The sequence below is a fragment of the Centruroides vittatus genome, unplaced genomic scaffold (genome assembly GCF_030686945.1).
Source record: "Centruroides vittatus isolate TY-2023 unplaced genomic scaffold, ASM3068694v2 contig_549, whole genome shotgun sequence".
In the NCBI taxonomy this organism is placed as follows: Eukaryota; Metazoa; Arthropoda; class Arachnida; order Scorpiones; family Buthidae; genus Centruroides; species Centruroides vittatus.
In genome coordinates, this window is record NW_027122325.1 from 3,372,355 (window position 1) to 3,385,229 (window position 12,875).

General features: G+C 26.4%; 1 protein-coding gene across 1 annotated transcript in view; it reads right to left on the bottom strand.

Annotated features, from left to right (window-relative positions):
* The window catches only part of LOC136978703 (cordon-bleu protein-like 1), a 52,106-nt gene extending 44,126 nt beyond the window's left edge, over positions 1-7,980 (bottom strand). Inside the window, exon 1 of the mRNA XM_067274472.1 lies at positions 7,841-7,980. Within this exon, the coding sequence (XP_067130573.1) occupies positions 7,841-7,884 (44 nt within the window). The 5' untranslated portion in view covers positions 7,885-7,980. The remainder of the gene's footprint in view (positions 1-7,840) is intronic.
* Positions 7,981-12,875: the final 4,895 nt, after the last annotated feature.

The following is a 12,875-nucleotide window of genomic DNA, read 5'->3' on the forward strand; positions in this document are numbered from 1 at the left end:
GACCTTACTATAAAATAATATTACAAACTATAATAACAAACAGAAAAAATTTATGACGTTGATTTTTAAATTGTAAATTATAAATTTCCAATAAAAGTATGTAAATGGGTCATCTGTAATCTATTTATCGAACTTTAATTATAAGCTACTGTTTTAATAATAGAATTTGTTTCAGAAGAAACTTATCCTTATATAATTGTACACTGTTTTAACATATTGGTATCGCTTTGATCTATATAGATATTATGAATAAATTATATATGTATATTGTTTTTACTAATGATGAATAAATGATCATTCAAGTTTAAACTGTGAAAAATTATAACTTATAATGCATTGAATTGGATTGAAGGAATAAGGCAATGAAACATATGGGCAGTCTATTAAGGGGTACCTCCCGGAAAATTTCTATGGGAAACTGGCTCCTAGTTAGGTATTATACACTTGAAGAAAACCCGGAAAACTCCCATCTGTCAATGTTTAGTGGTGTTATCTACTTGGCTACTGCTGAGCATAACGTAACGAATGTGAATGTTCTTATAATATAAAAGGCATGGGCAAATGCGGCTCTTTTTGAGTTACATGCGGCTCTTGCTGAAAGTGCTATCCTTCCCAGCCTTACCATACCATCCTCCACGACAGTACAGAACTGCGGCTCCCATGCATTTTGCAAAACCTACATTTCGGCTCCCACTGAACTCTTGCTTGCCCACCTCTGTAATATAAGAATTATTAAAAAGCGCGTTTCGATTTACCATACAAGAAATAATTTCTAGTATCTTGACAGAAAATGTAAATAATTATAAACTACTACAAAGAAAATTAAGTTTAGGAATTTCTATAAAATACAGGCTCTATTAATAATAAATAAGTTTACGTTTTTATAAAAATTCTCTTAAATTTATATTTTGGTAAAATTATTATAGTTGTTTATAATTATTTACATTTTAAATAAAGATATTAAATTATTTCATTTTATGTTGAATGAACATACATTTTTAGTAATTTAAAAAATATATTTTCATTTAACATATTTTTCCTTTAAAAGCATATTTACATTCACAATAAGAAATAGTTTGTTATTTCAAATGAATGGAGTTTAAATTAAATTTACAGACTCCATTAATTTAATGTCACTCAATTTGCATTGCAATTTTAAAATGTCATACGGTTTTAACGGCTTAACAATAGAAGGTAATTTATTTACTCGGTGTGGGATGTCAAGAAAAATGACGCGTCAAGAAAGAAAAGGATAAAATATCTAAAAATATATATAAAACTTTCAGAGAAAAATGACAAATTACGTACATTTTTTTAAACTTTGTAGTTTATTAAAACAATGAAAGAGGATGGAGTCGAATGACTTTATGGTGTTATTTAAATTTCGTAACGCAATAAAGCCAAAAAAATTATTATATAGTCTTTATTGTTTTTCCTTTCATTATAAATAATTGGATGAGAATAAATAATTTTTTAAAATAAAATTTTATTCATAAGGTAATAAAATTCAAATTTATTAAACCAATAAAATCTATTAATAGAAAAATAAGTAAAATTTATATACGGAAGTTAAAAATTATTCGTGTATTAATCTGCAAACGATTTATAATTTATATTTTAATATTCTTTTAAAAAAATAGTTTATAATAATCTTAATACATGAGAAGATTGGTTAATGTGTAACATTTAGGCTATACAAATATTCAGTCGCATTACATTTCATTTCATAAATTTCAAGCACTAAAAGATAAGAATTAAAAATTTGTTTGATGAATTAATTTTAACTATTGATATTTAAAGGATCCGCTCACAGAATTATAAACTTAATTGACCAGAGAAGACTTATTATAAAAGATACAGCCTTGTATATATCTATTATTTTTAAAAGATTTCATAATACGCTGATTTTAAATATAAATTTGTTTGCTGTACGAACATAAAGATTATAATAAATTTTATATTTCCAACTTAAAATTTTGTTTAAATTTATTTTTAAAAAAATCGCGTGTAACTTTAATCAAAATGTGAGAAAATCTCTTAGGTGAAGTTGATTATTCTAATTTGCAGCATGATTTATGTTGGTTATTTTTAAATAGAAGATTATTAATACAACTCTAGCCGATTGATTTAAATACTTCTCTTTCTCTTATGATCCGAGCTCACGAAGTGAATCTTTCAAACCACCAAATGCATAGAAAATAGTCACGAGATTCATCTCAGCGTGACTGGAGACTGAATACACCGATTATACGGTCGGCGACTACATGCTGATCCGAGAGAACGATTTCGAAAGTGAAAATTCCAAGTTTTGTCAAAAGGAAGTCTAACTACTCTGACACGCGATCGAAGTTTAAACAATTTCTCTGAAATAGTAGAAAATTTTTCGGAAGAATTATCAAAGTATCCGACTTTTCCTGCTTTAACAAATTTACATTCCATTAATTTTCCGAAAGCATTATTCGTGCAAAGCGATCAATTTGTACAGTATTATAATAAATCTATAAATGCAAAATAATAATCGTGTAATTTATTTAAACTTCATTTCACATATTCAATCTACATAAAAGTTACAGCATATTTTATAATGAACTTAGATCTACGTAGTAGTATTGAATTTAAAATGTTTTTATTGATATTCTGTATTAGTAAATAATGGCTTTAATGTTATACCGTATTGGTAAGCTACAGAAAAAATAATCTTACGTAAGACAAAATTGCTACTTTACAATTCGGTGGATCTGCTAAAATTACAAATTTTTTAACGGGAAAGTCTTGTAATGACAAAAATCGCATTTCGAAGCCATTAAATAAATGGTTGATTGCACACAATGACAAGATCGTTAGTAATCAAATGTTATTTGTCTCTGCGAGTTATGGATCATTGCCGTGTAACAACTTGACCCAATACAGATTACAAGCTCGAGAAGCATTCTTTTCTACGGATAGAGGATGATTCAAATAGGAAAAGTAAATGCAAATGCATTAATCTCCTCTTTAAGTTTTCGATTTTCATAAATTACATACATGTTGACAAATCACGGATGAATGAAAAATTCCATAAATCAAAAGTAAAATTAGAAAAACCATTCAAAGATAAGCTTGTACGTAAAATGTATATTTATATGCCTATTTTTAAGGTATATCTGAGCTACTGGATATAATTGCATGCATCCATCACACGGTAATTACGTGATCATAATTGCGATAAATTCAATGATACATTTGACATCAAAGCATTTTTAAAAGTAGGAAGTGTGTATGTGGATTTATTTATAAGCATATCTAATAAGTTTATATAAAGAATAAGTGTGATAATATTAATCAATGATAATTTAAAAAAAACAGGAAGTGTCGTGACAAAACAGAATGATGATCGATGACTTAATGTAAAAAAATTTGAGTTAGTAACACAAAACGAAATGTCGAGAGTGTCTTTTGATTTCTAATTAATCATTAATAAACAAGATTTTATTTTGAGTACACGTAAAATTTAGTTTTCGTTGTTTTAAAAACTCTGATACAAATTCTAAAGAAAAACTTACTCCTTGTAGACAGAGCCAAATTATCTATCAAGCGAAACATGCAACTGCATAGGGCCTATAACGTGCGAACTTTTTCTGTTCATCTTTAAAATAACTAGTTTTCTTTTATCGCTATGTAATAATAGTAATAATAATAATAGTAGTAGGCGTGTTTTCTTACAAGGCTTTAAAATAGTTGAAAAGTGTAAGTATCTATTACGCAAGGGCCCACGAGTCTTGAATGCGTAGGCCCTACAAGTTTCTTGAGCCGACTCTGCTTCTATATGAATTGTAATATAAATTTTTTGGTAAAATATTTTATTTATATATTTTCAGTAAGCACTAAAAAATGAAAAAGTTGAGTGTAACTGTTAGAAAAATTTATTTTTGTATCAACTGAAACTGTTGAAAATTAAATGAAACTTAAAGTATGAGCTCAGTCATTCAGTCGCTTTCTAACTAAAGATACTGTACCTAATGATTACTTATTTATATAAATATTTATATAGGTGGAATAGAAAACGATCATTTAATAAATCACTGTGCTACTTGACACGAAATGTCAACTAGATTATTGTCAATAGCCAAAAAAATGTAAATGGTTGTTTTCTTAGTAGAATAAATTGTTTGGTACTTATAACGTTAAGCATCCATTGAAATTTTTTTACGAATATATGTGCCAAAGTGTTTATAACAAGGAAGTGATATTGTATACGGCAGCGTGTTTTTCTCTAAAGGAAACTTTTAATACGAATAGCTATCTGAATATTGATTAAGGATCAGTAACTTGATACGGGACACCTAACTTAATTAATATTTTAGTCAGTAGAGTATGTTTGTATGTATTATATATATAAATGCGCTTATCCATCTGTATTTATATATAACCAACTGAATTTGATTCAACATGCTCTAATAAATTTTTAATATTATTCAGCTTTTGTGCTTATTTATATTGTATTGCTATGAATTACTTTCCAGGAAATCACTTATTAGAATAAATTTTATCATAAATAATTCAAAAAAATCTTTATATGCGTGTGTATCTGTGTTTATATATAAATTTATAAGTTAATTTATACATACAAATCTAATTTATATTTAAAATAAATTATTCGCTTTCAGTATGAGTTTGTTTGATTAAATATGTTTGAGTGAAAAAGGTCAAATATATTAATTATAAAACCAGGAAATAACGATCAATAGCAACGATTGTGTCAATGAGTTATGCATAGAAATTTCTCCTGCATAAAACAAAAGTATGAATAAAGTTCTAAGAACTAGATAATATCAGGGAAGAGAATACGGTTGATAGGGTTTGAAGGTGCTAGCACTTACAGATGCAACGTTGCGTGAACATTTTTCAGTTTATATGACTTGTTCTTCTCGATTCACTAATTCTAATAAACTTATAGAAGAGTATCTACAACATACTATCTATTTCTCCGGAAAAGAAGGAAAGCAACGAAAATTTGTAAGAGGTCTCGAAAGAGGATAAAATCAGATCAAAGATATATTCAAAGTGCCGACATTAAACACACACGTGGAAAAATTGCTTAGTGGGACAACAATGTATATGATTGACCTTATTTCCGTATCTCGTCAGTCTAATATATATCTCTTCTTTAACTCTTGACCCTGAACAGTGAATGAACATCTGTCCTACAAAGTGAATCACCTATCGTTTGACTCTATTATTGAGTTGATCGACTCTCAGACAAAGAAACCAATGCACATCGCTGCCCCAATTAAAGTTTAACACAAAAATTTCGTAATCGTTCGTGTTTGATTGTAACAATTTTAAAAAATTTAAGCTGGAATTTGATACAGCAGACCCGAGAGAAAATCCACGTAGACTCTAACATTCTTTGAATTCAAATATATACACATATATAATCTTTTCGGCTTTAATTTGGCATATTCATCAAGACCAAAACACTTGCATTGACGTTAAAATTAATGCAAGTGCTAGGTAAAGATTTTTTAAATATAAGATATAATCGACATGAAATGACAACATACTTGAATTTTTTATTTTATTATATTAAATATAGAATATTTTAAGAACGTATTTATTATACACTGTCTACTTTAATTGATTTTAATATAAATAACCATCTTAAAATTAATTGAAACAAATGCAAATTTCTATTTAATAATAATAACTATAATTTTAGTTACAAATCTTTTTATTATTACACATTAAATTATAAAACCACAACAGAATAAAAATTGTTGTATAAAAATTAAATACGTATTATTTAGATCAATAATTTTTAAAAAAAGAATTAAAATATTAAGTATTTATACATAAATAAATAATATATAATTATAATATATAATCTTTATATATTATTTATTTATGTATAAATAATATTATATAAAGGCATAGTCGTAATTAATTAAAATACGATTAGTAGCATCTAAACGTAATTTTAAGTAATTATAATTATGCCTTTTATACTATTTATTTAAAATTGTGTATATATATTTAATCTGAATAAAAATACTTAAAGCATTTAGGGATTAAAGTAACTAATTCTTAACATTTAATTAAATATTGTATCGTTAAAAATTTCGGATAATAATTTTTATTACATTTCGACTTAATCCTCGACTCTGCGAACCTGAAGAAATAAATTTAAATTTTATTTTATATATAACTTTTTAAAAATTTTATTAACATACAATAATTCAGACTTGTAATAAACTATTATTCATTTAGTTCCAATAAAAATTAAAGAAAAAAATAGGCTAAGTTTTTAAATATATATATTTCTTATATTACGTTAGTTTAATAATACTGAAATTTGATTTTCTATTTAAAAAATTCTAAAATTTAAGAGAAACAATTAAATCGATAGCATAGTTGTGCTGAAGTTAAAGCATTTTATTTAATAATTTATAAGAATTTAAGCGATATTTGTAATGAGAATCGTACTGTTAATCGGATCAGCTTAATCTACGTAGGAGTTAATGTTTCAGAACGTCTTTGATTTCTCTTTTAAATCCATTTTGAGCAATCTGGTTATACAGTAGAATGCTCAATAAATCTAAATAGAAAACATTTAATAAATTGAATATATCCTATTAGGAGTGTATTCCGAGAAACAAAATAGATCTGATATGTAATGAGATTAATTTATTGTCTAATTTATTCCTAATTGATTTTTTTAAAAAAAAGTAGAATTCTACAAAATTTTCTAATTTAATACATTTAAAAATCTTTAAATCATGGTTTAATATATTTAGAAATTTATATTTTATTACTCATTCTAGGTAGGATGAAAATTCTAATCAAAATGTCCTATTATACCTTCAGAAATTCATGTTACATATTCGTGGATATTTGAGCGATAGGTTTAATTAAAAAATCTTTGTTAAAAAACAATATTTATATTTGATTTTTTACTCTTTAGAAGACTGTTTTCTATAAACACCCATTTCTGACTCATCTGAAGTGTCGTAAAATTATTATCCCACCATTAACTTTAGATTTCGACATATAAAGCCTACATATTTACTCTCCGTATAAAATGCCTATTAAAATTTAAAGTCAATTTATTATAGTTTAACCACCATAAATGATATAAACTCCACGATGGTCCTGTCAATTACAGTTCCATTGGACATTTCGATTCCGTGTTTGAAAACCATTAGAACACTTCGTTCGGACATATATCCGGTGAATAAATACCACATCCTTGTGGCAAGTGAAGTAAACACGGTAGGTTAACCAACCTTCTCCAGCAAAACTTCTTTAGATCAATGTCCCTGAATCAGCAGGTGGAAGCTACTATTCTATTTATCCCTAAAATTTTTCAACATCACGTACTTTTACAGTTTATGGAATCGTGGTTTTTTTTTTTTTAATTACTTTTAATAAGGAATAAACATTATTTTCGTGTTTAAGTATGTGTAATATTAACTTTTTATTATTAAATATCTAATCGATTCAAAATAATTCTGTGCGAAAATCGTATTACAGTAGTTATATTGTGTAAATATCACTTAAAAATTTAAAGTGTTCTTACATATTATACTTGATAATTAATTACACTGTAGGCTATATAAAATGACCCGTTTTATAATTAACTTATTTGTTAACGTGTTTAAATGTAATTTAATTGTCTATAAAATTAGTTAAATATATAAAAATATTCTGTTCAGTAAGTTAAAGACATAAAGTAAGACATCTCACCGAAACGAATCGTAGGAAAGTACGTTTACAATCGAAGACGAAACTATGATACGTATATTATTTGCCTTAAAATAGAGTTAATTCACGAAGCCATAAAAAATTGAAATCAAATACTCACTGGTAATCGTTTCCATCTTGATCTAGGAAGGCTTCTTGCACCATAGTAAGAATAATCAAGCACACATCACCAGAGAAAGTTTAGCAGAAGCGGCACTCGGCTCGCTAACCGTCTTATGCAGCCACAGTAGTGAAACGAGTCGATAGAGTTGCCTTGCAAGGCTGGGAGTTGCCCACTGAAAATACCTGTCGTCGTTCATCTAGCGCGGCTGCGGTTAAAGGTGTAAGACCTGAGGGCAAACAGAAGATCTATTATTTCTCTCTAAAGTATAAAATTCTTAAAATATCATTTTATATTTGCGAAAAATATTCATTAAAAAAGGCTTAATTAATATTTATTTTTATTTTTATTTTTTTGTAATTTTTATCGAATCGTTCGCGTTTTAATTTCTGTTTAAATAATAAACTAACTAATTACGATTAAAAATAGAAACAATTCACTGCCATAAATATTTACTGAGATTACTTTTTTCAATTTTCTTATGCATGGCCAAGCATGAGATGAATTTACATTCCAGAAAGAAAATAATTTCTACTATTTTTAAAATTATATTTGATTTTCAATACAATAATTCCTTGTCCAGATTGTTTCTTGTCTTTGTTGATTTTTCTGACGTTTTTATTTACGTAAAGTAAACATGAAATGAATTTCAAAGTACCGAACTAGTCGGATTTTAAATAGAAACCGTGAACTTGACGTATTTCGATGCTAATCAACACTCTTTTTTTTGTAATAAATTTGAATGAAGTGAATCGATTTAACATAGAAAACAAGAAAACATTAAAAATTTAATTCTTTCTTTTTTGTTATTTTGTTTTTTCTTCTTCCTGATGAGACGTTGCCTTTCGGAAAGGCAACTTAGGCCAGTAGTTCGATATTCCTTCGGGGCTCAATGTGTACTTCCTATCCTGAAGATCGATTTAATAGTTTTATATACAAGGCCATAAAATGATCCTAGATGTAGGTCGAATTTTTGAGAAAAAAATATAATATTTGTATTTTTTTTCTAGTTAATTATTATCTACTTACTGTTTTGATAGTAATATAACGATCCTCTCTTTCTTACAAGACTGTATTCAATGCAAGGAAAAAACTGTAATATTTGTAATTTATTTTTTAAGTAAAATTAATATTAATTAGAGACTAGGTAGCACGTATACAAGGCGCATCTCTTTTACGATCATAAATATTTAAATCATTAATATGTTGGGGGTGGTATGTCATTCAACTCAGTTTCTGCAAACAAATATAGAACCAGTCACCAGCATGTTGCAGTCAACGGTCATATCAACGCTCGACCTTGGACACTAGTCTGACGAGATTGTTCATGAACGTCATATTACGTAACGTTAACTAGTATAAAGTAAAGCTACTGTAATGGTTTATTATGATTTATATGGCACGACCCATTTAAGATAAAGTTAAAACGATTAAACTCTTTAAGAATTAACCCGTTTTGTCATTTAAATAGAAGCATATTAATGAATAGAGATGAATTTTAAGTCATTTTTGTGACTACTATTTGTATTCGCTCGGTTTCTTCATCGAAAAATAGTAAAAGACTCTTTAAATGTTCTAGTTAAATTATCAGATTTTTTATGAAATTTAGTTCATTTTAGTCATACATTTTTTTTTAAACACGGAAGCGTGGGTGAAGCTATTCAATTCTGATTAAAGAATCAACTAAGTGTATCGAGGAGATAGAAAGTCTAAGAATTCCTTTACATATTAAAATCTAACTGCCAGTCGAGACAATAACCACGTTGAAAATTCGAAATGACGATTAGATAAACAGACATTAAATAGGTAATAAGGACAGGGAAGACTATCAGACTTAAATTTCTACTATAACCTCGACCCTGAAACATATAGGCCATTGAGAATAAATATATAAAATAGGGCATCCGCTGACGTACTTGTGGCGGCATTTTTTATGAATGTAAAACGAATGGTATTTGTTTAACTGCTTAAATGAAAACAATATGTTCTCTTGTTTTAGTTTTTCATCACTTTAGAAAGCTCACCTTTGTTTAAAATCAATTGCTCATTGTAATTCTTATTAAAAAAAAAATCCTTAGAATAACATAGGCCTACTTGAGGAGTTCAAATATTATTATATAAAAATAATGAATTATATATTAAAAACTAAAATTAAACTTACTTTTTCAAAAATTTCGACTGATTATAACATTATTGTAACTATAAATAACAAAATTACAGTATTGTAATAAAGAAAGCTAGACATTTTAGAATAGAAGAATTCTTATTCTTATGAGTTTTATATGATTGAAAATTTTAAATTGAAAAAGCATATTATTTTATTCTCTCCATTCTCATCTCTCTCTCTCTCTCTCTGTAGAATTAAGCCCTGTAATTATTATTTTTATAAGTGAGAATATTCGTTTCAAGTTTAGTATAATGTAATTATTATTACAATATATTTTTCGATGTTAATGATATCAGCATATTAGTGCAATACACTGTTTTAAGCTTATTGCAATATTCGTAACACTATAAATTAGTGTTATAAACTTTATATAATTCCAGTCAAAAATTACTGCTAACTTTTATTTATTTATTTATTGTTTAGTAATTATGCTTTTAAATAACATATATAATACTCAATGCTTATGCGAGCATAAATTTTCTGTAATTTATAATTTACAATAAAGAAATAATGTTAATAATATTATTTATTTGTATTGACACAAGAAGAAAATTATTGTAGATAACAATCATAAACTAGTATCTTACATGAATAATGAGCTTTTAAATATATACAAATGATTATATTTACAGATAAATTAATTAAATTAAAGGATTAGTATTGTTTATTTCTAATACATCTTATTCTGCAAAAACTTAAAATTAAGATGTATTTAATAGCAGAAAGACTTCCGAAAGATCCCCAATTTATATAGTCTATCAATTACATATAAATTTAAAATTAAAATATCTTATCTATAAGAAAATTTCCTTGTTGTAATGGATCATCCACGCCTAAAAAATGACATTTTGTCCTTTTTAGGTTTTTTCCCTTCCAATTTTCTCTATTTCATACATTTACCCTATACTATAATACTTTAAAGATTTCATCTAAGATTCTGCTTTTAGATTATATTTTCTATTTCCTGTTCAATTCTTATCAAATTTGTCTTTACAATTTTAACTCTAATCAATTTTTTATATGATGGATGAAGAATTTTCTTTTTCTTGTATGATTCGTAACACATTTTTGTTTTTATTGTAATCAAAATGACTACTTACAACAAAAATATAAAATTCTGTTGAGAAAATTATTTTATTTTGATTGTAAAGCATAAAGATATATTCACTATTAAATAACAATTCTAAATTAAAGCAAATAGCAATTTTATACATCACAGATTTAGATTTTTGAGTATAAACACAAGTGATATTTTAATAAATTAATTAACAGTTTATAATATTAAATGAAAATAATTATATATATATATATAATTTTTGTATACCGTATATTTAAAATACAAAAATTAAATTGAAGCAGTATATTTTAAAATACAAAAATTAAATTGAAGCAGTATTTTTGTGTAACAAAGCTTTAATTTTCATTTCAAGAAAATATATATTTTTTTCTTTTGTAATTATATTGTGTAACAACAAAGTACTGAATTTTTTAGTTTTAAACGAAACAATTAATGAAGATATATACGATCATATATTGTCATCCAATATAACTTAAACCAGTATTATTTATATCGTGCTAATTACTTGAGAAGAATAGCTCATTGTAAAGTCTCCACACTTTCAGCCAGAATAAGTAATTTTGTTTTTTTTCAAATGATTTTCAAAAATAATGTGGCAGCTGCAGGAAGCAGATTAAAAAACTTAATCACTTCTATTTAATGAGGCTATTTATACAAAAATAAAATAAAATAAACAACTGCTTCAGAGGTGAGGAATATTTTTGATTGGAAGGTCGTATACCACTTCAGAGGGAACTGATAAGGATGCATATAATATTGCAGATTGTATAAGTGTACACATTTAACATATACGTAGAGAGAGCGTTATAATAAGCTAACAAAGCAAAACGACTAAAAATGCCATACTACTATTCGTAAATATTTTTTTAGTTAATTTATCTAAAAAATAAAAAACAGATACCCAAAAACTCATTACAGCCTACCATTTTACATATTAACAGGCCGCACAAAAAGGCTGCATGTGGGTTGAAGGTTACAGGTTTCTCCACCTTTAATCTGTTTATTTAAAAGAATATATTCTAGTTTCTCGTACGTTATAAGAATATTTTTGTTTTTAATGTAAAATATTTAATCTGAAATAAATTTTGAAACTACCATAATATTTTCTTCCATAAGAATAACGTGTAATTTATTATTGTTTAAAAAGACAACGTTTAATATATTAGGCCTGTTACTCGAAGTTGTATAAAATAATTTTATTAATAATCATATTTTAATTAATAAAATGGTGTTTTTTTTTTTACACCAAAGCATTCAATTTTTTGTTTTTTATTCCTTATTGAGTTTCAGTTTAATTTCTTAATGTATAGTAGCTTACAGTCAAACCTGTGAACAACGGCCACTGACGGCAACATCACAAATGACCGTTGTTCGGAAGTCATTTTGCATGCATTTCAAAAAGAAACGTTTCTGAAAAATGGCCACCGTTTAGAAATAGCCGTTATTGGATTGAAACTGTATTTTAAAACTGAATAAAAATAAAGAATAAGTCTCCATGCTGACTTTGCTGTTACCTGATGATTTTATTCTTTTCGATATTTCGATATTGATGTTCTTTTAAATAAAAAAATTAATATTCAAAACAATTGTATAGTCGAAAAAGACTTTTATTTACATAAATTAAAGATATTGCGTATATAAAGAATACTTATATCTGAATAACTGATGTATCCTGTGTAAAGTACAGGACATACTTATAATCAGACGAACAGAATAAGTGTTTGATTTATATAAATGTTAAATTACACATGAAAGAAAGCCACCATGTCACATATTTCTTGTCTCGCGAT